Source organism: Capsicum annuum, chromosome 3 (genome assembly GCF_002878395.1).
Source record: "Capsicum annuum cultivar UCD-10X-F1 chromosome 3, UCD10Xv1.1, whole genome shotgun sequence".
Classification (NCBI taxonomy): domain Eukaryota; kingdom Viridiplantae; phylum Streptophyta; class Magnoliopsida; order Solanales; family Solanaceae; genus Capsicum; species Capsicum annuum.
The window spans coordinates 247,687,089-247,711,685 of NC_061113.1; the positions used below are offsets into that span (position 1 = coordinate 247,687,089).

Genomic DNA, 24,597 nt, shown 5'->3' on the forward strand with positions numbered 1-24,597 from the left:
TATTCTTTTTCGTCCTAATTCGGCAGGTACTGTAAATGTGAAATGCCATAATGTTAATAATAACAATAGTAAATAATATAATAATAATAATAATAATAATAACAAAAACAATAATAATATAGTAGTAATAAATACGTAATAGTAATAGTCATAGTAGTAGCAAATTATATTTGAATTCATAGTATAATAATAATAACAACATAATATTAGTAGCAGTGATAAGATAAGCCAGAAAAATAATGGTAATGGCATAGTTATAGTAATAATGGTAATAGTTTCCTTAACAACACTTACTAGTAATACACCCCCTTACCCCCAATTACCCCATCTTATAAAATCATTTCAAATTTTGAATTGAAAATTATTTGACTAGGTGTGAGTATTTTTTTTTATAGCATATCCTCCTTTTTAATAGCAACTAAAAGTTTTTGCTCTTCTTCTTTTAAAAAAATATTTATATTTATCCAATCAATATCCTGATATTTTTATAACAAAATATATAATATTTGAATTTAAATAAAATTAAAATTGGAATAGATTTTTAACTTCTTAACCTATCTTTTATATACACACTCCTACAATGATCTATAATATTAAACTTTCTTCTCCTTCTTTATTATTGATAATTAGATTTATTCGTGAGTTTATTTGTTGCATTCTTGATATTCTTATTCGTGTTTAGAAATTTAATATTTTAATTTTTTTATGCAGATGATTGATGATGCTATACATACTAATCTATTTTTACTATATTCAAGATTGAATACAAGTAATTAATATTTTTTTGTTCGTTTGATTTTTGATAAAAATAAATTTAATTATGTAAATAAAAAATGAAATCACTTTTAATTGAGAAGTTAAGTTTGACTCTTTTTAAATACCAACTTCTGTTATTATTTAATATAATTATCTAAAAAAGTTAAATACTCATATTATTTTGTGTGTTTCTATTTTATGTGATGATTTAATTATTTAATATGATGTTGCGAGATTTCTTACATATTTCAGGATTAACAACAAAATGTATTAAATTCAAAGCATCAATCAAATTTGATGTTATTCACAATATTAAATTCAGTAAGGGTTAATTTATGACATTTTATTTGCCGTAAGTGTGAGACTAATTAAAATGATAATCTACGTAGAGAAGATGATGTATTATTTGCTAGCCCTTAATTAATTCAAGAAAATTATAAACGACGATATCAAGTGTAGATATTTTTTTCTTGAAAGTCATATTTGTTGATAAATTCAATTAGTCTTGTCTACTTTTGAGAAACATATGATTATCTTATTTTTTACTGTTTTCATGCACTTTTAATTTAATTTATACACTGCATATACACATTATTATTGTAAAAGCCTTTTGCATAATTATAGTAACTTTTTTTCTATTATAACAGATTATTTACCATAACTTTTAAAATATTGAATAGAGGTGAATTCAAAACTTATAATGAGTTCAAGTTTCAAATACTACATCAACCATTTAATTATTAGATTTAGATTTATTGTTTTCAAATATTTAGTGAATTATTTAATATATACACACAATTTAAGTTAATATTACATAATAATTTTCTAATTATTTTTAAATTTTTTTTTATCTTCAGTGATTTTTTCCCATCTAAAAATACAAATGAGATTTAAACAATTTAAAATACTATATAAAATTTAAGTTGTGATAACTTATCTATTTTTATTTGAATTTAAGATGAAAATCTTTTGATGCTAAGAAAGATAATGTGATAGATAGCATTACATATACATTTAAATTTTCAATAGATGAAGTTTTTTTTTTTAAGAAAAAAGAAGTTGTGATGACTAAAACACAAGTAACAACTTAATATTTTTTTATAATAATAGTTTCTTATGTTGGTAATTCTTATCGCTAAAATATTTTATTGAAAAAATAAAATGTTAAGTCATAGTCTAAAAAATTAATTTTTTAATATTGTAGCTTAAAATATAATTAAATATAATGTACACAGTTGCACATTAAATTTTTTTCATAGAACAAATTAATGATTTACTTTTTTTTAAAATTCATATTCAAAAATTATATTGAAGAATCTTACATGCATTATAAAATTTCTTTTAATCTTTAGGACAAGTTAATAATTTTTTTTGAATCTTGAGTAATAAAATAAAAGTTTAAAATAGAATATGAAAAAAATTATGTATCTCTAGATGTAAAAGTGTTTAACTTTAATTTTAAACTATAACCACTTTTAATATATTAGATTATTTTAGACTATTCTTTTAATCTGTGTTTCATTTATTTTGGTATAACCAGACTTGTCTATTTAAATTTTTATATTTTGAGACAAGAGAGAAGAAAACTCAATTACTTATGCGTGTAACATAAAAAAAAATAATTTCATTAAATACAATATGTGGATTTGAACTAATTTGAGAGTATGATGAAGTAATTAGCTAATGCATATATTATTATTATTTATAAGTTTTAAACGAAAAAGAAGGGGAGAAAGTGGAATAAAAATTTAAATTATTTTTAACAGTCTAAAATCTTTAAATTGTAAACAATATAATAAAGAAAAATATGAAACATGAAAACTTATTTTGCAATTACATTGTTATTTTTCTCATATATATTTAATTAGAGGTGGGAGAGGGGGGAGGGGATATTAACAATCCAATATCTTTAAATTGTGAATAATATAATAAAGAAAAATATGAAATAATTTTTTTCCCTATAAAAGTTTGGTTATAGGTGAGGTAAGGGAAAGATAAAATTTCTTTTTATTTTTAATTAAAATTTAGAGGGAAGGGAGGGGGGTATGTAGGTGGAGATGCGTAGGGTGAGGGATAGGATTTTTTTTTTCCGCATTTCATTAAAAAATAATATGATAGTTGAACTTTTTTTTTGGAAGGGGGAGAGGGGGGGGGGGGGGGGGGGGGGGGTTGATTTAACATCCTCGAGTGAACATTTTAATATGAACTGACCAAAAATAATATTATCAGCGCATCGCGCGGGTATGTATACTAGTTGCAATAACAAAGTCTTTCTTATATTTACGAAAAAAATATAATTTAAATTTTTTTTAAGTTAGATGTCCAAACGAACCATAATATAAAAATGGCCTAAAGATTGTCCCAAAATCGCAGTTACATACCCCAACTTGAGAAATTACCTTCCACATGAAAACGTTTAAAATATATGAGTCTACGAGTAAATTTGCCCTCACGATCTTAATTATGTTATTGAATTTAGATATGAGATTTTCTAACGTGGATGTGTATCTGTTCACGGCTTTGGACATTTAGCTACTGTTGCTTCTGCTTGAAGACTTAGTAAACAAGATAGTTGGAAGGATAGGAGAGGGTGCATACATGCATGTGCAGTCTCTTGCCATTTCATACAATCGCTGTTTGATTCGCAGCAGACTCGGCACCAGTGGACATGTTGCCCACAAGCCAATAATTGACTAATTGTCGATGTCCATTATTTTCAATTCTTTTTTAACTTGGAGTTTTCGATGTCCATTATTTTCAATTCTTTTTTAACTTGGAGTTTTCGATGTCCATTATTTTCAATTCTTTTTTAACTTGGAGTTGGTGAAGTGCTGTCCTCAATCCTTTTTGCTCTAAACAGCAGAAAGAACTAATATTCATTATAAAATTCGATAGAAGAGGTAGTGCATGTTACACATTTTATTGGAGAGGGGCGAATCAAATGGAACCTCGTTTCTGTTGTTTTGTGTGATAAGAATATATCAAGACTTAGAAGGCATGTTTTATAAAGTGATGGTCAGACGAGTCATTTAGTGGAATATTGGCTGATCACGAATTATATGTTCAAAAATAAAAATAGCGAAATGAGGATGTTGAGGTGAATGTGTGAGAATATAAGGAGAGAGAAGATAAAAAATAAAGTTATGCGACATAAGGTGGGGGTAGCTTTCATGGTAGACAAAATGGGAAGGCGTGACAGAGATGATTTGGACACATAAAGAGAAGATGCAATATTTCTAGTGAGAGTTGTGTGAGGCTGGTTGTAGTGGGCCGATGTAAAGAGGGGTAGAGGTAAGCTAAACAAGTTTTGAATCGAGATGATAGACAGGACATGCCATTTGTAGATTACTAAGAACATGTCCTAGATAGAAGATGCAAACGTCAAAAATTAGGGTACAAGATTAGTAAGTAGTTGAGTATTGTCGAGCTCCCTTGTCATTAGGGCATCATTACTCTCCTAACAATTATATTTCTCAATTTTAGTATTTACATGTTGTTTTCATTGCTTTAGTTATCGTATTATGTTTTCCCCTAATACTTTAGTTTATTTCGTTATTTTATACGTATTTCATAAATTGTTGGGTTCATAGTATATGAAAGAAGTGTGAATGAAAAAATGGAAAGTAAAATAGTGGAGGTAAGGAGACACTAAAATGGAAAGTGTACTCCCAAATTAGAAAGTTTACTCTTTTTCCCACATTGGTGGAAGAAGAGAACTTGGAAGTGTTTATAATAAAAAACACTTACTCCATATGGTAAGTGAGACAAGAAATAAGAGATGCCTTGCGCCGTTCTCGTCGTTGTCGCTCGCTCGGCTCGGCTTCAAATTTGAATTTGTCAAATGATCAATCGATCTGATACTCCAATTAAATAATATGCACGCAGTAACAGTTGCAATGTTTCGAACAAAACTGATGCTTCAGTTGCACTGTTTCAAGTGAACTGATGCACTGCTTCAGAAGGATGCAATCCTTCAACGAAGGAACACACTGTTTCATGAAATGAGATGATTGTTCAGGAAAAGATGCACTCTTTGATGAACAGATATGAATTTTCAGAAAGAGGTGCAACCTTTAAAGTGAACCATTGCCTCTTTTCAGAAGAGACATGTTATGGCTATATAAATTTGCTTTCATTCACAGGTTTAGAGACAAAAAATTTTTAGAATAAAAACACTCTTCTTGACTTAAAAAATATTCTGTGTAATCACTCAAAACATTTAGTGAGTTCGAAGATATTCCAATTTTGTGAGGTACCGCTAAGTTGATTTGTTTGGCCATTTTATCTGGGAGGAAAAATTTCACAACCTCGAGTACAGTGAGGGGAATTATTTCCTTAAGAAAACTTCGTGAATTCGGACGACTTGGCCAGTTCTGCTTCATCTTTATTTCTGAAAATAAAATACACCTCTTATAAAGATCATTTTGATCTTGGGTTGAGGATATTTTTTGTACTTCATTGTGTTCTTGTTCTTAAACTTGAACTACTTCAAGTGGTTGTTTCTAGTATGCAGATTCTTGTACCCGTAGAAGGAAGAATAACAATCTTAAGGAAATAAATCAGAATCTATATTACTTATTTTTGGAGACTAAAGCTTAAGCTTTCTACTCCGTTTGAGTTTAACTAGTGATTAGAAGACATAAAATCTTCATCACAAGTATAAAATTCAATCGGTTGACAATTGGAAGCCATAAAAACTTCGTTGTTAACTAGAAATAAGAAGAAAAGTTTAAAATTTATTTAACTTTATAAGCAGTATTCTGGAAAATACTAAATTTTTCTGTCTTGTGGTGACAGAAAAAATGACTAACGATAGTCTAATGCAAGATGCAGCTACGACTGTTGGGGGAAACAGTATTGCTTCAACAAGTTGAGCAAATGCTCCGCAACCAATGGCACCTGCGGAGAAGCCCAAAAAATTTGCGGACATTGACTTTAAGCGATGGCAGCAAAAGATGTTTTTTTACCTCACCACTTTGTGTCTGCAACGGTTCACTAGCGAAGACGCTCCTGAGGTGCCCGAGGAGAATGTTAGTAAAGGCCTATTCTCTAAGCTCTCATGAAATCGGAACGTGTTCATGGCTGAAAAGAACAAAATCATAAGAACCATAAACGTTAAAAAGCTAGTTGTATAACATGTATTGTCTAGGTGTACTTTAAAACTCGATGGTTCAAAGATATCAAATCTACCGATTGACCAAGTGCATCCGATGTATGTTCACTACGAAAAGTTCGAATGGAAACCCACTTATCCAGATGCAATCAGTCTTTGCTTGATGATCACATACTTGTCCGTAAAACTTTTACAAAAGAATAACCACTCCCTATTCATGTGGGAAATTATTGGGTTCATAGTATATGAAAGAAGTGTGAATGAAAAAATAGAGCGTAAAATAATGGAGGGAGGAGACACTAAAATGAAAAGTGTACTCCCAAATTAGAAAGTTTACTCTTTCTCCCACATTGGTGGAAGAAGAGAACTTGAAAATATTTATAATCAAGAACACTTACTCCACATGGTAAGTGAGACAAGAAATAAGAGATGTCTCGCGCCGTCGTCGTCGTTGCTCGCTTGGATCGGCTTTGGATTTGGATTTGTCAAATGATCGATCGATGAGATCTTTATTTTGGGACAAAATTTATTTGAGATCTGAACATACCAAAAAAAATGCAGGAAAATTTTTATGCATGTAGTAACTGTTGCAATGTTTCGAACATAAGTGATGCTTCAGTTGCACTGTTTCAAGTAAACTAATGCACTACTTCATGTACTGATGCATGCTTCAGAAGGATATAATCCTTCAACGAAGTAACACACTGTTTCATGAAATGAGATAACTGTTCAGGAAAAGATGTACTCTTTAATAAATAAATATAAATTTTTAGAAAGAGGTGCAACCTTTAAAGTGAACCATTGCCTCTTTTCAGAAGAGCATGTTATGACTATATAAACCTGCTTTCATTCACAGGTTTAGAGACGAAAAAATTTCAGAATAACAACACTCGTCTTGAATTAAAAAATGTTCTGTGTAATCACTCAAAACGTTTAGTGAGTTCAAAGATATTCCAATTGTTTGAGGTACCGCTACAGTTAATTTATTTGACCATTTTATCTTGAAAGAAAAAATTTCACAACCTCGAGTATAGTGAGGAAAATTATTTCCTTAAGAAAACTCCGTGAATTCGGATGACTTGGACAGTTCTGCTTCATCTTTATTTCTGAAAATAAAATACACCTTATATAAAGATCACTTTGACCTTAGGTTGAGGATATTTTTTGTACTTTATTGTGTTCTTGTTCTTAAACTTGAACTACTTGAAGTGATTATTTCTAGTATACAGATTCTTGTACCCATGGAAGGAAGAATTACATAAATTTCTTATGACAAATATAAAATTTGAAGAAAAATTAATGAATTCAACCAAACTCGTAATCTTTACTCTTAACTCCACCCCCGCTAGGAAGGAGATAAAGGTTTGATGCGCATTAGAAATGACAAACATAATACGATAACTTACAATTATTGGAATCCATAACCAAAGCTTGCAACATGACTTACAGGGGATTACCAAAACAACTTCAGGAAAGAGTTAAAGGAACCTCAAAAACTATGTTAGTTGCTTTGGTTCTTGTCTGTGTCATCCACTTCACCATTTTTCTGCGGAGTGACAGATGTAGTCATCAAATTAAAAACCAACTTTTGCTTTGTGATATCATCAAAAACCTCAATCATTTCCTTTGAAAGATGGTTCTTGGAATCGCCCACTTTGCCTTGCCGGAAAAATATGTTGTTTGCAATAGTAAGACTAAACGCTCCAGAGTATGTGCCCTCTTTATTCACCTCCAAATTTCTCAGTTTCTCAAAGCTGCAGAGCTCTATTATTCTCTCTACAATGCCCTCACTTTCTTCCTCCAACGAAAATGGCTGCCCCAAGAACTTTGCTAATCTCTTTGCATTAAAGATTGGATCTTTCTTCAAATCCTCATACTTCAAGAAAAGAACCCTCTCTGGAAATTCTAAGCTGGCTTTATAATATCCCATCACATGATCCCAAAATGGACCAAAAGGGGAATACCCTTTAGTAAATCGGTCAAATGCTTCTGCTAGAGAAATGAAAGGCATGTCTTTGCGTCTTAATTTCTGCACAAAGTACCAGAAAGAAACTAACACATCTTTTGCATCACGAAACACATAGACTACTTTGCATTTGTAGTTATCACCTGTTATAGACTCTGGTAAACCATTGAAGGCAAGATGTGATTGTATGAGACAAGTGTTTGGGGTTGGATTTGTTGGGTGCTTAAGTGCATAGGACTCTAGATAGGGTACTAACTCATGTGGGTTTGAAGAGAGCAAAGGGTGTGTGCTAAAATCGTCATGTTGTAATCTGTTTGTAATGGCAAAAAGAAGGGCCTTGAGCCATGTGGTGCCAGACTTTGGGTGACTGGCTAGTAAGACACTATTTGGTTTTGGCTCAAATTGTTGCTGCTGAAGTACTAGCAAACCTTGTAGAACACTTGACGAATACCAAGTACCTTTGTATTGGTAAATCTGATCACTTACCCAACCTCTTTCACTAGGAAGCTCAGAGAGTATTATATCAACGGATTCTTGGTGATTTTCATGGTTTTGTTCTTTGGTAATGGTGGCAACATTTGTGTGTGAGAGGGAGTTTTGGGTAGAGAAGAAGTTTGCCATTAGAGTTAATGAGCAAAAGAATAGAAACTCTTGCTACATTTTATAAGATCACTTAACTTTATAGGTAAAAGTTACTTTTTCTTTTATTTATTACATAAAAGTTATTTTATTTTATTTTGATCATCATAAAAATTAATAGGATCAAATTTTATAATAATTTCATCAAAAAAATAACGTGATAATCTTAATTAATTCTTAATTTTAATTTAGAAGAATATAATATATTATCTTTCCTTTTATTTTTTTTTGAAAATAAAAAGTTGATAGAATACTGTTCCACTTTAAAATATCAATCCTGGCTTTATGTACAAATATCCAGCCTTATAACTGAAGGGTAGGTTGTGCACCACATAATATCCTGCTACGCGTCTCCGACACATAAGTAGGCATTATGCACGAGGAATCAATAGATTTGCTCATCTTTTTATTTTATTTCTTGAGGATCCTCACAGGTTTTTTTTAATATAAGCCTTTCAAATTGTGAAACAAAAGATGTTGCCCATCTTTTTATTTTATTTTCTTGTGGATCCTCACTGGTTATTTTTATAAGCCTTTCAGATAGTGAAACAAAAAACAGGTGACACCACTGACATGCCTTACTTAAAAAGAAAAAAAAAATTTAATCAAAAGAAGAAACCATTTGTCAGATTTTCCAATGAAGTTGAGGTTTGCTCAAGTTTCAGATGACAAATAGATAAGATTGAACAACAGATGAACCTGCTTTAAAGTATAAAAAACCAAAACATGCAGGGAGAAATGTGAAATGGACATGCACCAAACTTAGAGTCCGGTGAAGTCGATTCACATGTGTAGTGTGGTGCTTAAACCTACCCGCTCTATTTGTTCTATCATCTATGGGTCTACTAGATTGGTCAAACTTATTTATCCTCAAATTTTTATTTTCTTTAAAAAAGTGTTTATTTTTTGAAAAAGCATTTGACCAAATTTTTGTGAGAAAATAAGTGTTTCTGTAAAATTGCAAAACTTGTTTTCAAAAGCTAAAAAATATGGTCTTTTTCTATAAACATTTTTTTGGAAAACATTTAAAAAAAAAAACACTTAAAAATACTTTTAAAAAACTTGGTCAAATACTAATTACTACTCAATTTTTTTAAAAAAATTTATTAGTCAAACAAAAGCTTATTCTCATCAAAAGAACTTTTTTGAAAATTACTTTTATTAAAAATAAGTTTATTTTACAAGCTGGGCAAACATATTATAAATATATATCAATGTACCTAGAAGACTAGCAATTAGGATCAACCCAGATACAGAGCTTAGAGGAGATAATATAAAACCAGCAGGTAAAAGAATGCCAATAGAAGAACCAATTAAATTACAAGAAGGAGGAAGCAAAGGTAAAATTCTAAATATAGCAGCACATGATCCCCAAATGTGGGATACAGTAATAGACTTATGGAAAAGAATAGTCGCTGCAGATTACTTAAGACATTATACAGAAACAGATACAGAAACAATGTATAAATATTTAGAAACCTTCTTAGGAGAATCTGCAAAAGCTACATGGGAAAGTTTTAAGACAAACTGCCCATATGATTTTCAGATTTTATTAAGTATGGGACCAAATCCCTATAATTTCACAAATAAAATGCATATGTTATTAACTGGGAAAGATCCAAATAGTGGATTATTAGCACTACAAAAGGAAGTATTAATCAAATTAGAACAATTAAGTATTTCGCATTGGGTATATATAAAGAAATTCCTACAAGACTATTTCTATTATTGTACTGTCAGCGGAAATACTTTTAATGAAGAATTAGGCAAAAAATTATTCAATAAATTACCTGGAGCCTTAGGAAGAGAAATAGAAGATAGATGGTATAAGAGAGATGGAGTAGTAGCCAATACAAATTTAAAATGGACAATAGGACATAGAACACAAAATATAATGGATATATTAACAGAAAAATGTACAAACATACAAATACAAAAACAATTAAAAAGAAATGAAATGAATTTCTGTAAATCTGTTATATACACAACCCAGAATTACGATCAGAAACAACATAAAAAATATACGAAAAGAAATAATCAAAAACCATATAGTAGAAAACAATACTTCTTAAGAAAGTCAAAGGCTAAAAAACCTTGGTTAAATAGAGATAGACATGTTAGAAAATATAGAAACGACACAAATTATAAAAATAAATTAGAATGTTATACGTGTGGAAGCATAGACCATCTAGCCAATGTATGTCCTAAGAGAAATAATAATAGAACTAGAAATTCTCAACTAATAGAAGATTTCCAAGAAACTTTATTAAACGTAGATGAATACATGTCAGATACAGAAAGTATATACTCAATAATAAGTATTGATATAAATGACAAAGATAATTCGAAATATGATTCTTCAGAATCAGAAGAAGATAACTTAGTTAATGAACTAGGACAAGAGATAGAAGATTTAGATTTAAACAACCTAGTAATCAATAATTTAATGAATGTTACTCAAGAATGTGTACATGAATTCCAAAGAAACAAAGGCCTAGACAGCAATAGATGTCGTATATGTAATTGGTATCCCAGCAAAGACAATCGAGCTAAATGTAAAAAATGTTACCTAGAAGCATGTATAAATTGTATAGAAAACACTCTAAAAATAAAAGTAGAATCAGAGATAAATAATGGACAAAAATATACGAACAATCAAATCCTAAACCTAAGGGTGTCTACTTTAGAAACCCGATTAAACGATCTAGAACAAAGATTAACTATCCTAGAAAAAGGAAAAACCAAAATTGTCATAGAAGAAACAGCTACACAAGAAGCGGTACATTTAGAAAAACTAGAAGCAGAACTTATGAATTTAGAAAAAAATGACACTAGTCTAATATGCAACGAAGATAAAGAATTCTCTACCATAAAAGTTTTAGTAAAAATTAAAATAAAAGATGTAGAAATAGAAACTCTAGCATTAGTAGATCCCGGATGTACTAGCTGTTTAATCAATAAAGAAATAGTACCGGAACATTTACTAAAAGTACTTGAAAGACCTATAACAGCCACTCAAATGGATGGATCACAAAATATCTATAATTATTACATAGAAAAAGCACAAATAAGTTTTTTAAATACATGCAATAAATTCTATAATCCAGTTTACAATGTTAATAAAATATTAGCACGAGATTTAAATATAGGATCAGATTTTGTTATCGGACTAAGATTTTGTATACAGAATCAAGGAGGATGTCTCTTAACAAGAGATGGAATAATGCTCTTTAAAAATTTAACTTATACACCAGTACAAACAGTAACATTGCCAACAGTATATAGAACACTAAACACAAATAAAACGAGATTGCTTCCAAAACCATGTTGCGACAATTGCCAAAATAATCAATGCCAAAATAGCAACCTGTCAAAAGAAAGCAAAAATATAAAAGAAAACCTAGAAGAAGTTAGAAATTATACTCTGTTTAATGCAGAAGGACTGGAATGCTTAACAGATATCGAAAAAGACTATACCCTAATAAATATAGAAACTCAGTTCTACAATTTTAGAAAAGGAATGGATAAAATAGGAATAATAAATAGTCCAAAAGATTTAGAAAATATAATATCTATATTAGATAAAATGGAAATAATAGGAGAAAGACCGTCAGCCCATTGGGACGCTAACGAGATAATGTGTAAGTTAGATATAATTAATTCGGAATATACTATAAAAACAGCACCTATAGAAGCAAATAATGAGGATACTAGAGAATTTGATATACAAATAAAGGAACTTTTACAATTAGAAGTAATAAGAAGATCTACCTCTAGACATAGATCGGCTGCATTTATGGTAAGAAATCATAGTGAACAAATAAGGGGTAAAGCTCGTATGGTAATTAACTACAAAAGATTAAATGATAACACCAGAACAGATGCTTACAAACTACCAGATAAAAGTGAGTTAATTAATAGAATTCAAAATAAAAAGGTTTATAGTAAATTTGATTGTAAGTCAGGCTACTGGCAAGTCAAATGCACCCAGATAACATAGAATGGACAGCATTCACATGTCCAGGCGGACATTTTGAATGGTTAGTAATGCCGTTTGGATTAAAGACGGCTCCGCCCATTTTCCAACGAAAAATGGATAACATATCCAAGCCAGTCTTTCTTGTATAAACTTTGTATCATTTTGATTTAAATAAAGGCTTCAAATTTTCTATTCAAATCTTAAGGGGGTTCCCGAAAGGGAAACCTCTCTCCTAGTTACTTCATGTAAGTTCTTATTTACATATTTTCCCCACAAAAAATATTTATGTTCTTATATCCATGTTTAACATTATGTTACATATTTTTTGTAAATCATGTTTGTAGATCATGTAAATTAAATTATCTATAAAATTATTACCCTTAGTATATGGTTAGCCTCTTAATTTCTTAATACCAACGATGGATTAACCTGTAAATTCCTAGGAATTCTGGCCTTGATAGTCCAATAGGTCTGCAAAATAGACAAAGGATGAGTGTTAGCTGCCAGACAAAAATCTTCCGAGGTGTGGTTAAAGAAGTACGATGTTAAGAACATAGATTAAGAGGAAGAGATGAACAGGGTAAAGTAAAAAAAAAAAAAACTCTGGGGAAAAGTAATCTGCAGCGACTATTCCTTTCCATAAGTCTATTACTGTATCCCACATTTGGGGATCATGTGCTGCTATATTCAGAATTTTACCTTTGCTTCCTCCTTCTTGTAATTTAATTGATTCTTCTATTGGCATTCTTTTACCTGCTGGTTTTATATTATCTCCTCTAAGCTCTGTATCTGGGTTGATCCTAATTGCTGGTCTTCTAGGTACATTGCCTGTACTGTAATCTATTGGTTGGGGATTAGGGTTTGTTTGTTGGAATGGGCTAGCACTTGAAGAGCTAGTTGGTTCTAATTCTGCTAGTTCTTTGTAACTTATTGTGGAACTTAATACCGAAATTGTGTCGTCTGTATCTTTTTTTCGAGGAATGATTTGTTACTTCTATATCCTAAATTATCACTTCTCTCTAGGCAGTATTTAAAATGTTCTATACATTCTTCTATTTTCATGTTGTCCTTTTGACATCCTTTACATTTAAAAGTTATATATTTATATTCTTCTGCTAAGTTTTCAGTCTTTTCTATGGCCATGTCTACTTCATATCCTTCTTGTAGGACCTCTATATTCATAAACTCGCTTTCTGTTTCGATATTACTCTCTGTTTCATCATCGTCTAGATTTCTTTTGGTTGTATAATTATAATCTGTAAACCTGACTGAAGTTTCTCCTTTACTTGTAGTATATAATAGATGAGAGTCTGGTGTAAAAATTTTTGGTTTAGTAAATTTGTTTAAATTCCATTCTAAACCTGCATATATTTCGGGATCTATTGTTATTGGTTTTATTAAACTTATGCCTTTATTTCCCATTATTTCAACTACATCATTTACTTTTAGTTTAAATTTTGTATTACTACTTAAGGTTAATTTTCCAATAAAACCTATGCACATTAATAAATTATTTCCACTATTCATTTCTTCGTATCCTTTAGTTTGGATTCCTATTTTAATGTTTTTTTCAAATTCTTTTAAATTCATTAGGAAGTCTGGACTTATATAGAATATTCCTCCATTATTTGTCATATCTACTTCAGTTAAGCCTATTATTGATTTCTTAATGTCTGACCATCGATCATCATATATTGTTATTAATACTTTGGATCCTAGATTTTTTCTAGTTAAACCTTTTATTCCTATAACAATTAAACCCATATGCATCAATAGCATTCTATTATTTTTTAGATACCTTAAGGAATTAGCATTTACTAAATCTAATATTTTAAAATCTTCTCCTATAGCCGATATTTGTTCTTCTCTATAATGTCTGTATAACTGATTATCTGTAGAAAAATATCCGGCGTTATATAGTGTTTTAAGATTTAATAATTTTAATTGATGTTGTTGGAAAATTCGTAAGTCTTTGTCTACATCTATTATTTCGTTAAGTTCTTGGTTCTGCTCTATATTAGGTTGTCTTCTATATATTCTAGATAATATATTATTATTTCCTATTCTATTCTCTGAAAAACTTATTCTTTGTCTTTCTTCTCCTTGTCTTTCATTATTTTCGATGGTTCTCCGTCTATTTGATAGAAAGTCCATTTTTGTGGTTTTCTTATTATATTTTTTCGTTCTTGTTTAGGAGTTAATTCAATTTATTTTAATTGGTTAATAAGTTCGTCTATTTCGAGGTTATTTTTTGGTTGGACTTCTTTATTTATTAAGATATCTATTTTCTTATGTAGTTCGGGTAATTCTGGTTCTTCCTGGAGAGGTTTTTTAGTTTCTTTGCGTTTAATTAATATGTCTATCTTTTTGTGTAAGTCTAATAATAATTCTATTATGGTATTATTTTGTTTTAGTAGAATTTTATCTGTTTGACTTGAAGGTATATGCCTCGATAATCCTTCAGGTTCACTATGATAATTTCTTGATTTTTCTAGTGCTTTATTGTAATTTATATCTTCTTCACTCATGAAAGTGATATTTCTTCTAATCTTCTTGTTATTTCTTGCAAATCTTTGATCTCTGTTGTTATATTTTCTACTTGTTCTACAAGCTTAGATATTAGTTGAGTTGTTTTTACTTCCAATTCTTTAGGTCTTTCTATTATGATTTTTATTAGTTTTTCAATTTCTAATTTTGTAGGTATTTTTTCTAAATTAAACTTGTGGTTTAAATACTGGATTTTTCTGTCTATTTCTACTTCTTGTGACTTTAGATAATCTAAATTTTGTTCTATCTTATCTAGTGTCTTTTTATGTTTATTCTGAGTAACTTCTATTTGGTCTAGAGTTCTTATTATATTGTTATCTTTTTCCTGAGTTTTTTCGCTTATATTTATCAAAAAATCTATTATTGTGTTGTATTGTTTATCGTCTGAATGTAAAATATGTTCTCCCTGGTTGAAATTACACCTTATAGTGGAGTTATTTTTTAATATTCTATATTTCTTTTCTGGTTGAAATCTAAGATCTAGGTAATCTAGGTGTTTGAACGAAGCTATCTTGTTATCCTAAGTGGTTTAAGTTAAGGTATTTTTTGCTTAGCTTAGTTTGATATTTCAATCTACTATTTGTATAGGTTATATCCAATTCTACTTCTTGTATATTTTCTATCAACCTAGATTGTTCGTTAATTAATGTTTTTTTATAATCGTTAGATGTTATGGTAATTATTTCGTCTGTTTCTTTAAAATTTAAAATATCTATTTCTAGATTTCTTATTTCTCTATTTAACAACTCTAATCTTTCTACAAATTGTTTCCGAATTTTTACAAGTTGATGTTTATATATAAATTATCTATAATATTGATGTTGTATTTCCCTTATACACTCAATATATCTTATTGGCATTTATTATCCTAACTGATAAGCTTTTCTCTTAATACGTTCTTTAAGCCACTTTATTCCTGAAGTATTATTTCTAAGTCTCTCTCACAACCTTGTATCTCCCAATTTAAAGCGCTTAATAAGTCGTTATAAACTTTATGTAATCTATTTACTTTTAGTAGCCTTTTTCGACTTTCTTCTAAATTATGTCTTCTAGTTATTATGTTCTTTCTTTTTCGGATTTCTCTATATAAATAAAAATAACTACACCTTATATTTTGGAATGATCTATGTCTTTTCATATACTTTTCATATAAAGTTTATAAACTTTTGCGAGTTAGTAGGTAATGTTCCCAAAACCTTCTCGCTCTAATACCAAAACAGTGGTATATTTCAATACAAAAAGTAAAAATAGTGAATAACAGTTGTATATTTCAAAAACCAGTAAAAACAAACAGTAAAAACAGTGAATGATGATTGATTTTTTAGTATATCAGTTTATAAATCCTACTCAGTACTCCCTCTTTTCTACTGTTTCTTCATGTTTATCATTCTTATAGTTTATATTTTCCCCAGAGTTTTTTTTTTTTTTTTACTTTACCCTGTTCATCTCTTCTTCTTAATCTATGTTCTTAACATCGTACTTTTTTAACCACACCCCGGAAGATTTTTGTCTGGTAGCTAACACTCGTCCTTTGTCTATTTTGCAGACCTATTGGACTATCAAGGCCAGAATTCCTAGGAATTTACAGGTTAATCCATCGTTGGTATTAAGAAATTAAGAGGCTAACCATATACTAAGGGTAATAATTTTATAGATAATTTAATTTACATGATCTACAAACATGATTTACATATATATATATATATATATATATATATATATATATATATATATATATATATATAAAGGAGGCTTATAGAAATGCTTATGTGGCACCTCTTTATAACCTTCATTGCTATTTATCTTTTTTGTTAATTTTTTGACATTTTTCTCTTATATTTCCCTCAAAATATTTTGCCACATCACCTTAAAATAACTCATCCATTACTTTATAAATTATCTACGTTCATTGATCAATTGAAAAGAAAATGCATTTAAGAATATTAAAGAGTTCTTATCTTTTTTCTTCCTTTTTTGAATGTTAAAAAACAAAAATTATCTCATTTAATGAAAGATGAAGTCATTTTAAGTGAATTGATCATGATCAGTAAACGTCCAGTTTACTATGGATATTGCCTTTTCCTATTCTTGATGTTACAATTTCTTTATCATGCCTTTTCACATTATATGTATGAGGGTTTTCATATAAATTTGAACCTGAGAGTGTTTCCCATGTATGAGGTAATTATTTTAATATATTTTTCAGAATATTACATTTTTCAAAAAGAATTGAGTAAATATTTAGTTGTAATATTTTAATATTATATTTTCGTTACAGATGTATGCTTTAATATTTTTATCACTCTCACAAGTAATTTTTGATATCAACAAGAAGTGAAATTCCACAAGTGAAGTATGAAAGGATCGTGGAGATATTATAATTTTTTAATATTATATTTCTGTTATAGATTTATACTTCAATATTTTTGTCACTCTCTCAAGTAATTCTCAACATCAACAACAAGTGAAATTTATTCGTAAGTGAGGTATGAAAAGAATTATGAAGATATTGTAATTTTTTAATGTTATATTTTTGTTACAAATGTATGCTTCAATATTTTTATTACTCTCACAAGCAATTTTCAACATTAACAACACAATCAGTTAGAGTATGAGTTATAACTATGGGTAGAATGGTGAAACTAATAGGTCAAGCAATTCTTACGGTAAAACGAATATATCTTCCTTTTGTGTTTTTAGCTTAAGGTTGAAAAATTTAACAATTAAATATTAAATACATATTTTTTCCTATATTGTGATCAAATAATTTAATAACCTAACTCAAAAGAGAAAAAGTTTTTTATTAAAAGATTTAAGAGATGGAACTAACAAACAAGTGATTTAATATCTTTCATAATATTTTATATATAAAATAAAGTTAAACATTAAAAAAGTAACGTGACATCTCTCTTTGGTCAAAGATACTATTTTTCTTTTCTCATTTTTTTCCTTTTTCTTTATTTTTTTTAATTTATATGTCATGTTTAAAAAGAAGGTAACTTCTTTTAACTCGCCGAATTAATTTTTTAATTATGTTTAATATATGTTGAACGTTGAACTTTCTATAACACTTAATCATTTTTTTTTTCATTTTTGTCAAATTTGATTGATAACAAATCCGTATAATTTAATGTACAAATTATTAATTGTAAATTTTATATCTATAAGGACATTGAATAATTATTATGACAGTAAATAATAAAACTAAATGTGGAAATGAAAGTAAGGATCCGACCCTTCAAAAAGATAAAAAGTTTCTTCTTACAAATTCAATCCACTTGATAATTCTAATCAAACAACCTCTGCGGCATTTTCTCTTCCATATATTTTCACTTTGTAAGTTTAAGATGCAATATGTGATCCATATACTTTGTCCATCATATTAACGTGTGTTCTCTATTTTTTTTTTTTTAAATATAATTGAGTGTAATAATATTTAGGTGTTTGACCTCCCTTAAAAGCTTAATTAAGCGTATGTTGGCTTTTCTAATGCTGAATGCAATGTTCCTTTTGAAAGCAATAGCTGCGTATAGAAGTTTATTGTTACGTCTAAATTGAAAATATTGTTGTAGGTACTATTTTAAAAAGTATGTCATTCATAAATATAAAAAATTCATAGATATATATTTATTATATTATATGATTTTATCACTTTTCTATTATAAAGTTGCGTTTGTAAAGTGCTTGTATTTTGAATATGCATAAAACTATTTTTGGTTAAGCTTATGAAATTGTTAATACATTTCTTAAAGATGCATTATGTAGTTGAATTTTTTGATGTAACATTGGGGTAGAGAGATATATGTGAATTGTGATTAGATTTCTCTTGGTGATGTCCTTTTTTGGGGAATTATCTTTGTTATCTTAATGTATTTGTCAATAAATAAATAAATAAATATTCTTGCACTCTAATTAAAATTATATTGTGCATTTCTTGCAAAAAATTGAAATTATATCATCAATGAAAAGTATTAAGTATACGTGTACATATGTGTATGTATTTGTGTGTAAAAGGATTTTATTAAGAATTTTTTTAAATCAAAATGTCTGAAATAGAGCGAAGTGTGAAATAATAATTTTTTTCTTGCATTTTGAAAAAAATGATGAATTACAGTTTTCTTTGAAATAGTGCAAGTTTCACAAATGAATAACTTTTTTTTATATATATATATTTTTTGGTTATTTGTTATATTTTGTCTTTTTAAAATTAAAATACATTATAAAAATATTAATTACGCACGTTGAAAAATAAATTATGTGTTGAACATAATAAATTTTTAAGTGCTATTTTTCTTCATTTTATTTGATATTTTAAAAATTATATTTCTCTCATTTTTTTCTTTTATTTTGTACGAATATCTTATTTTATAAATCCAACTCAATATAGAAAGAGAGAAAAAGGAGGATGCTATAAAGATTTTGTAAGAATATTAAATTAAACCATATATTGATTTTCTTATATCTATTATTCATGAAATCAATATTGTATCATAAGATTACAAACCTATTATAATAATATGTAGAAAAATTATAAGTTATATTGAATTTTTAATTGAATTCTTTTATGAGATATAATATCTATTTTAATGTTGAATATTTAATTATGATAATATCATTTTATCAGTAAGATACATATTATATTTTGGTAAATAGCATAATAAGGTACAAAAATCAATAGTTAAGCGACAAGATGATTAAAAAAAAGCAAATAACCTTGATGTCGAGGAACAATTAATGGCATTATGGTTAAAAATATAAATAAATGGATATTTTTATTTTTCAAAATATAGCAATATATATTTAATTATATTTCTTTAACGATCACGTGAAGCACAGATATATTGATTATTATAAGATAAATTTATTGAGAATTAATTATCTCATATCTGTTTTATGGACATGCAAAACACCTTAAAGATGAGGGCAGATAATACAATGAATGAAGACTATATAAACAAGCAATCAGCAACTATTCGAGTACACATATTGTCGATAAACGAGTCCTTATTTTTTTATTTCAAATATTTTATGATCATTTTTGTTGTTTTTCCAAATTATTCATGGACTACTTATATAAAATAAAAAAAAATCAAGCAATTACTCGAGTACACTTACTGTCGATAGACGAGTCCTTATTTTATTTTTTTTATTTCAAATATTGTATGATTATTTTTGTTGTTTTTCCAAATTATTCATGGACCTACTTATATAAAATAAAAAAAGTAAAAACAAGATAAATTTTAATTTTTTTAAAACTAATTACTCCATATCTAAATTCTTTGCAATATTACTAAAATTTCTGGTTTCGTCAACGTGGTATATCATATTCTTTTGGACACAACACTTAATTTTACAGGATACATCATATTCTTTCGGATAAATCACTTAATTTTACACTGATACATTACATTCTTCTGTGGTCTACCGTGAGTTTTAGAGAGAGAAAGAAAAATATGAGATTTATGTAATATTGGAAACATAAATTTGTATTTGTGTAATTTTTAGTTTAAATAATTAAGATGAGTTAAGTAGTGGTATGATGAAATTTTTCTTAAAATAATTCACTCAAATAACAATCCGTTCTAAACTCAAAATAGTTTCACTTTATTTTGATGATATAACCTCATTATAGCCAACTTTCACAAGTTGTTTACTTTTATTAGCCAGATTAATAGTTTGAGTAATTATATGATTTTGATACTAGCTAGTTTATAATAATGGGCTAAAACATGTTACTGTAGTAAGTCATAACTCGTCCGTTTTTTCCCTCATACAACGAGTCAATTTAAGTTAAACAATATTTTCTCCTTTTTCGTCCGTTTCAAAAAGAATGATTTCTTTCCCTTTTTGGTAATATTTTAATTTTAACTTTTCACATCATATTTAGGACCATAAGATTAAAAAATATTTTGGTACATTTGATATAATTTTAATTTAAGGTCACAGGATTTAACAGTCTTTTTTATTCTTTAAAAGTTTATGTCAAGTTAAAGTAGGTCACTCTTTTTTAAACAGAGAAAATATGTTTTAATCTTATGCACATTTATTTGTACTTCTTAAATTTACTTACCAATCAAATCACACTAACAATTTCTTTAAATAAAATTATGACTTTAATTATAGATACATAACCAGTTTAATTGTCATTAATGAAAAAATTACGGGTGACAAACTTAAGATTTAAATTAAGAAAAATAGTAATACTTTTGTAAAATCACATTTTATAGTAAACGTATTACTATATTTTTAAGTGGGGTCATCCACTTTCCGACCTTGGAAGTTACCATGGGTAACTTACCACCTTTCACGCCACTTTCAATTAAATTCTTTATCTTTCCTTTATTTGACTTTAACTTTCCCTTCTTTTTTTTCAAATCTCTCGAATTTTTCAGATTTCACTTTCAATTTTTTTTCTTTCCTCACATTTTTCTTACATTTTGATAAAGATTGTGTTCCACAAAATCAAGTAATTATAAATTTCAGTTATTGCATGTCATCTATTTCACAATTTATATATAATTTTTTTATTTTTTGTATTTTTCTGTACATCATTGTCTCTATTGTTGTGGGGGTCTGCTCTAATGACAAAACACACATTAAACACAAGATCAAATAGGGGTATACTACTTATCAATTTAACTTCTGATAATTCACCATCATTTAGTCTTGGACTAACTCAAGATGAAGTTTTTAAAGTTATTTCTATTCATATACAGTTGAAGAAATCAGTGAGTATCGAAGAGATTTGATTCAAGCATCGTAATGATCCAGAGAAGATGATCAAAATTATGAAAAAAAGGATTGAAAAACTTTCATCTCCAAAACCCCAAAAATTTCAAAGATATCAGGAAAAAAAAAAGGAAAAAAAAAATTGAAGAATCAAATAAAATTTTAAGTCATGATGTTGAAAAATCTTTTGGTTATGAATCGAAAAAAAAGATAAAGAGGTAAAGGTATTTTTCTATATGTATTTTATTAGCCAATTGTATTTTGAGAACTCTGATTGTTTAAATATACATTTGGGGAATCCGATTGAATAAATATATATTTGGGGAATATGTATGTATTTGTATTTTCCAAATACATATGCATATTCATATGTATTTTTAATACAATATTAGATTTATATATGAACTGTTGTTATGGATATTCATTTGTATATATATATATATATACAATAAGATTTAGAAATATATATATATGCACATCCATATGTATTTTTATGTAGTTTTGGGATTTATATATATACATGTACATGTATTTATATTTTTAAATATACATATGAATATTTATATATATTTTTGTGTAGTGTTGAAATTGTCTTTGAATTATTTTATACACACATGCGATTTATGTATATTTTTGCAATGTGTTTGTTGTATTTTATAATGTATTAAAGTGTATTTTTTTGTTGTATTGATGTCGCATGATCATATATTCATGACAAGAAAACTTTCAAAGTTTGCACCACATATATGTTGTTACATAGGTAATGATATTAAGGTATCTTTTAAAGCAATATAAACGAAGGAGCAGTACAAATATTTTTTTGATAATAATATTTTTGGTTATACATGAAGAAGAAACACTGTGTAGTTCAAGCACAATTATGCAGATGCATTATGTCACTTGAGACAAAGAAAAGTTCTACTAGTGCAATAGTCATTCGGGCAAATGGCACAATTCTACGTTTCATTCTGAGGGAGTTTGCTATAATTACTGGTTTGAATTGTGTTGCTAACAAAAACGACTTTGTTTTTTATGAGGAGGTACCAAATAGAATAATTGAGCAATATTTTCATGGTTTCAATTATATACGGAAGCGACGCTTGTTTAAAGTTGTCTAAAATAAAATATGAGGGAAGAATAATGATGAAGATGTCATGAAGTTTGCTATTCTGTATTTTGTTCATGCTTTTGTTTTATCGAATGTTGATACGGTTAATATACCACGACTTCATTTTGACTGGATTAAGAGTGGTCAATATAAAAATTATTCGTGAAAAACTGTGTGATTTGAGAATTTAGCTAAAAGTTTAAACAAGAAGTTGAAAGCAAGTGGACAGTTTTATTTGCCACAGGAAATGTCACTTTCTATTCAAGTGTAATACACCGTATTTCTCAAGCTTAATTTAGCTCTAAGTACATGAGTAATTGTATATAAATTTTTCTAAATACTTAGTATTTTTTCAATTTAGATCTTACCATTGCGTAGGAAATTCAGTCAGCTTTCCAACGATATAAAGCTCGCTCAAATTCGACACCCGGGCGAAGAGTTAAAGCCATTTTCGTAAAAAAGTATGCCAAAATGCATGTCAGTACGTCGCGGAGCCAAACCAAATGGAAAGTCTCAAATCCAGTGAGCCTCCGCGATCATGGTATATCACGCTAAGGCTTATTTTCATAATTGTCAATTTCCAGCGGGACAACGCGATCCCACCGCGTCACGCCAAGGGATAAATTCTGTAACATCCCGAGTCTAGTACTCTGGATGCTATATGGTGCTAACTATTCCGAAGGACCACTAGCTAACCTATGACTGATATCTGTAACTGAGTACTGAATAATATATTGTAAAAATGTGGAAAACTGGCGAAAAACTTTCCATAAGGTTCAAATACTAAATAATACTGTATATATCTGAACATATGGTATAATAATACCAAAACTACATAAATACTGAAAATACTGAAGTCTGTATATCTAGTCTGAAAGCCTCTAAACTGTCTGAATAAGGAGTTGATGGGATATGTTCCCAACTAACTCCATCTACTGAAAATGTCTAAGCACTGAAATACTGAAAGAATGAAATAATTATGTCCTCGAAATATGAGGACTCACCACTGACTCTGACTGTCTTCTGAACGTCTGATCTGCTAAGGCTGCTCTGTAGCTCGTACATCTGAACCTATGGTATAAAACACAATAGCGCAAAAGAAAAGTATGCATCAGTACGTATGAATGTACTGGTACGCAAAGTGAGGTAAGACTGAATGCAAAGGTTCATCTGCATGAACTAAACTGACTGAATAACATGAACGTGACTACGTGAGGATCCATGCATGAATACATAACTATAACTGAAGTCATAAGGATTCTGAATACTGAGCATACTGATAACATGAATTATTGATAACTGATATAACTAAAAACTGAGTGACTGTGCCTGACAGTCCTGATTCTAATGGAACTAGTTGAGTTTCGTACTAAGCTGAGTAACTATATCTGATAGTCCTGAAATCTGTAGAACTATCTAAGTTCTTTATTGAAGACTGAGACTGTGGGAATTAGTCATTCAATCGACATGCCCCAAATAAGATATTATAGCTGAGTTGAGGTCTAATCTGTAACCCCAATTGGAAGGGCGTCAATATCGCACCACTGGTAAGGACAAGCTGTGAGTGATCCTCATCTATCAGGTACTCTAACGAGAACAGTGGGACCTTCATCTAACAGGTTAAGCCACCTCACCGACCGTCATCTGGCAGGTTTTGATGCCTCAACCTACAATGGCTATGTAATTCTGAAACGCAAAGATTGCTTTTAAGATCACACCCTCTGCTGGTAGGTGAGTTTTCCTCCCTGGGTTCACTCGGT

The 24,597-nt window shown here is 28.9% G+C and overlaps 1 protein-coding gene across 1 annotated transcript; it reads right to left on the reverse strand.

Annotated features, from left to right (window-relative positions):
* Positions 1-7,153: 7,153 nt before the first annotated feature.
* Positions 7,154-8,490, reverse strand: LOC107862411 (flavonol 4'-sulfotransferase). The gene has a single exon (XM_047409722.1). The coding sequence runs from the start codon at positions 8,454-8,456 to the stop codon at positions 7,371-7,373; it is 1,086 nt and encodes a 361-aa protein (XP_047265678.1). The 5' UTR covers positions 8,457-8,490; the 3' UTR covers positions 7,154-7,370.
* Between the last annotated feature and the right edge of the window lie 16,107 nt (positions 8,491-24,597).

What these genes read in the sequence shown, in the direction of transcription:
- LOC107862411 (XM_047409722.1), bottom strand. Translation starts at nt 8,456, where the DNA reads ATGGCAAACTTCTTCTCTACCCAAAACTCCCTCTCACACACAAATGTT.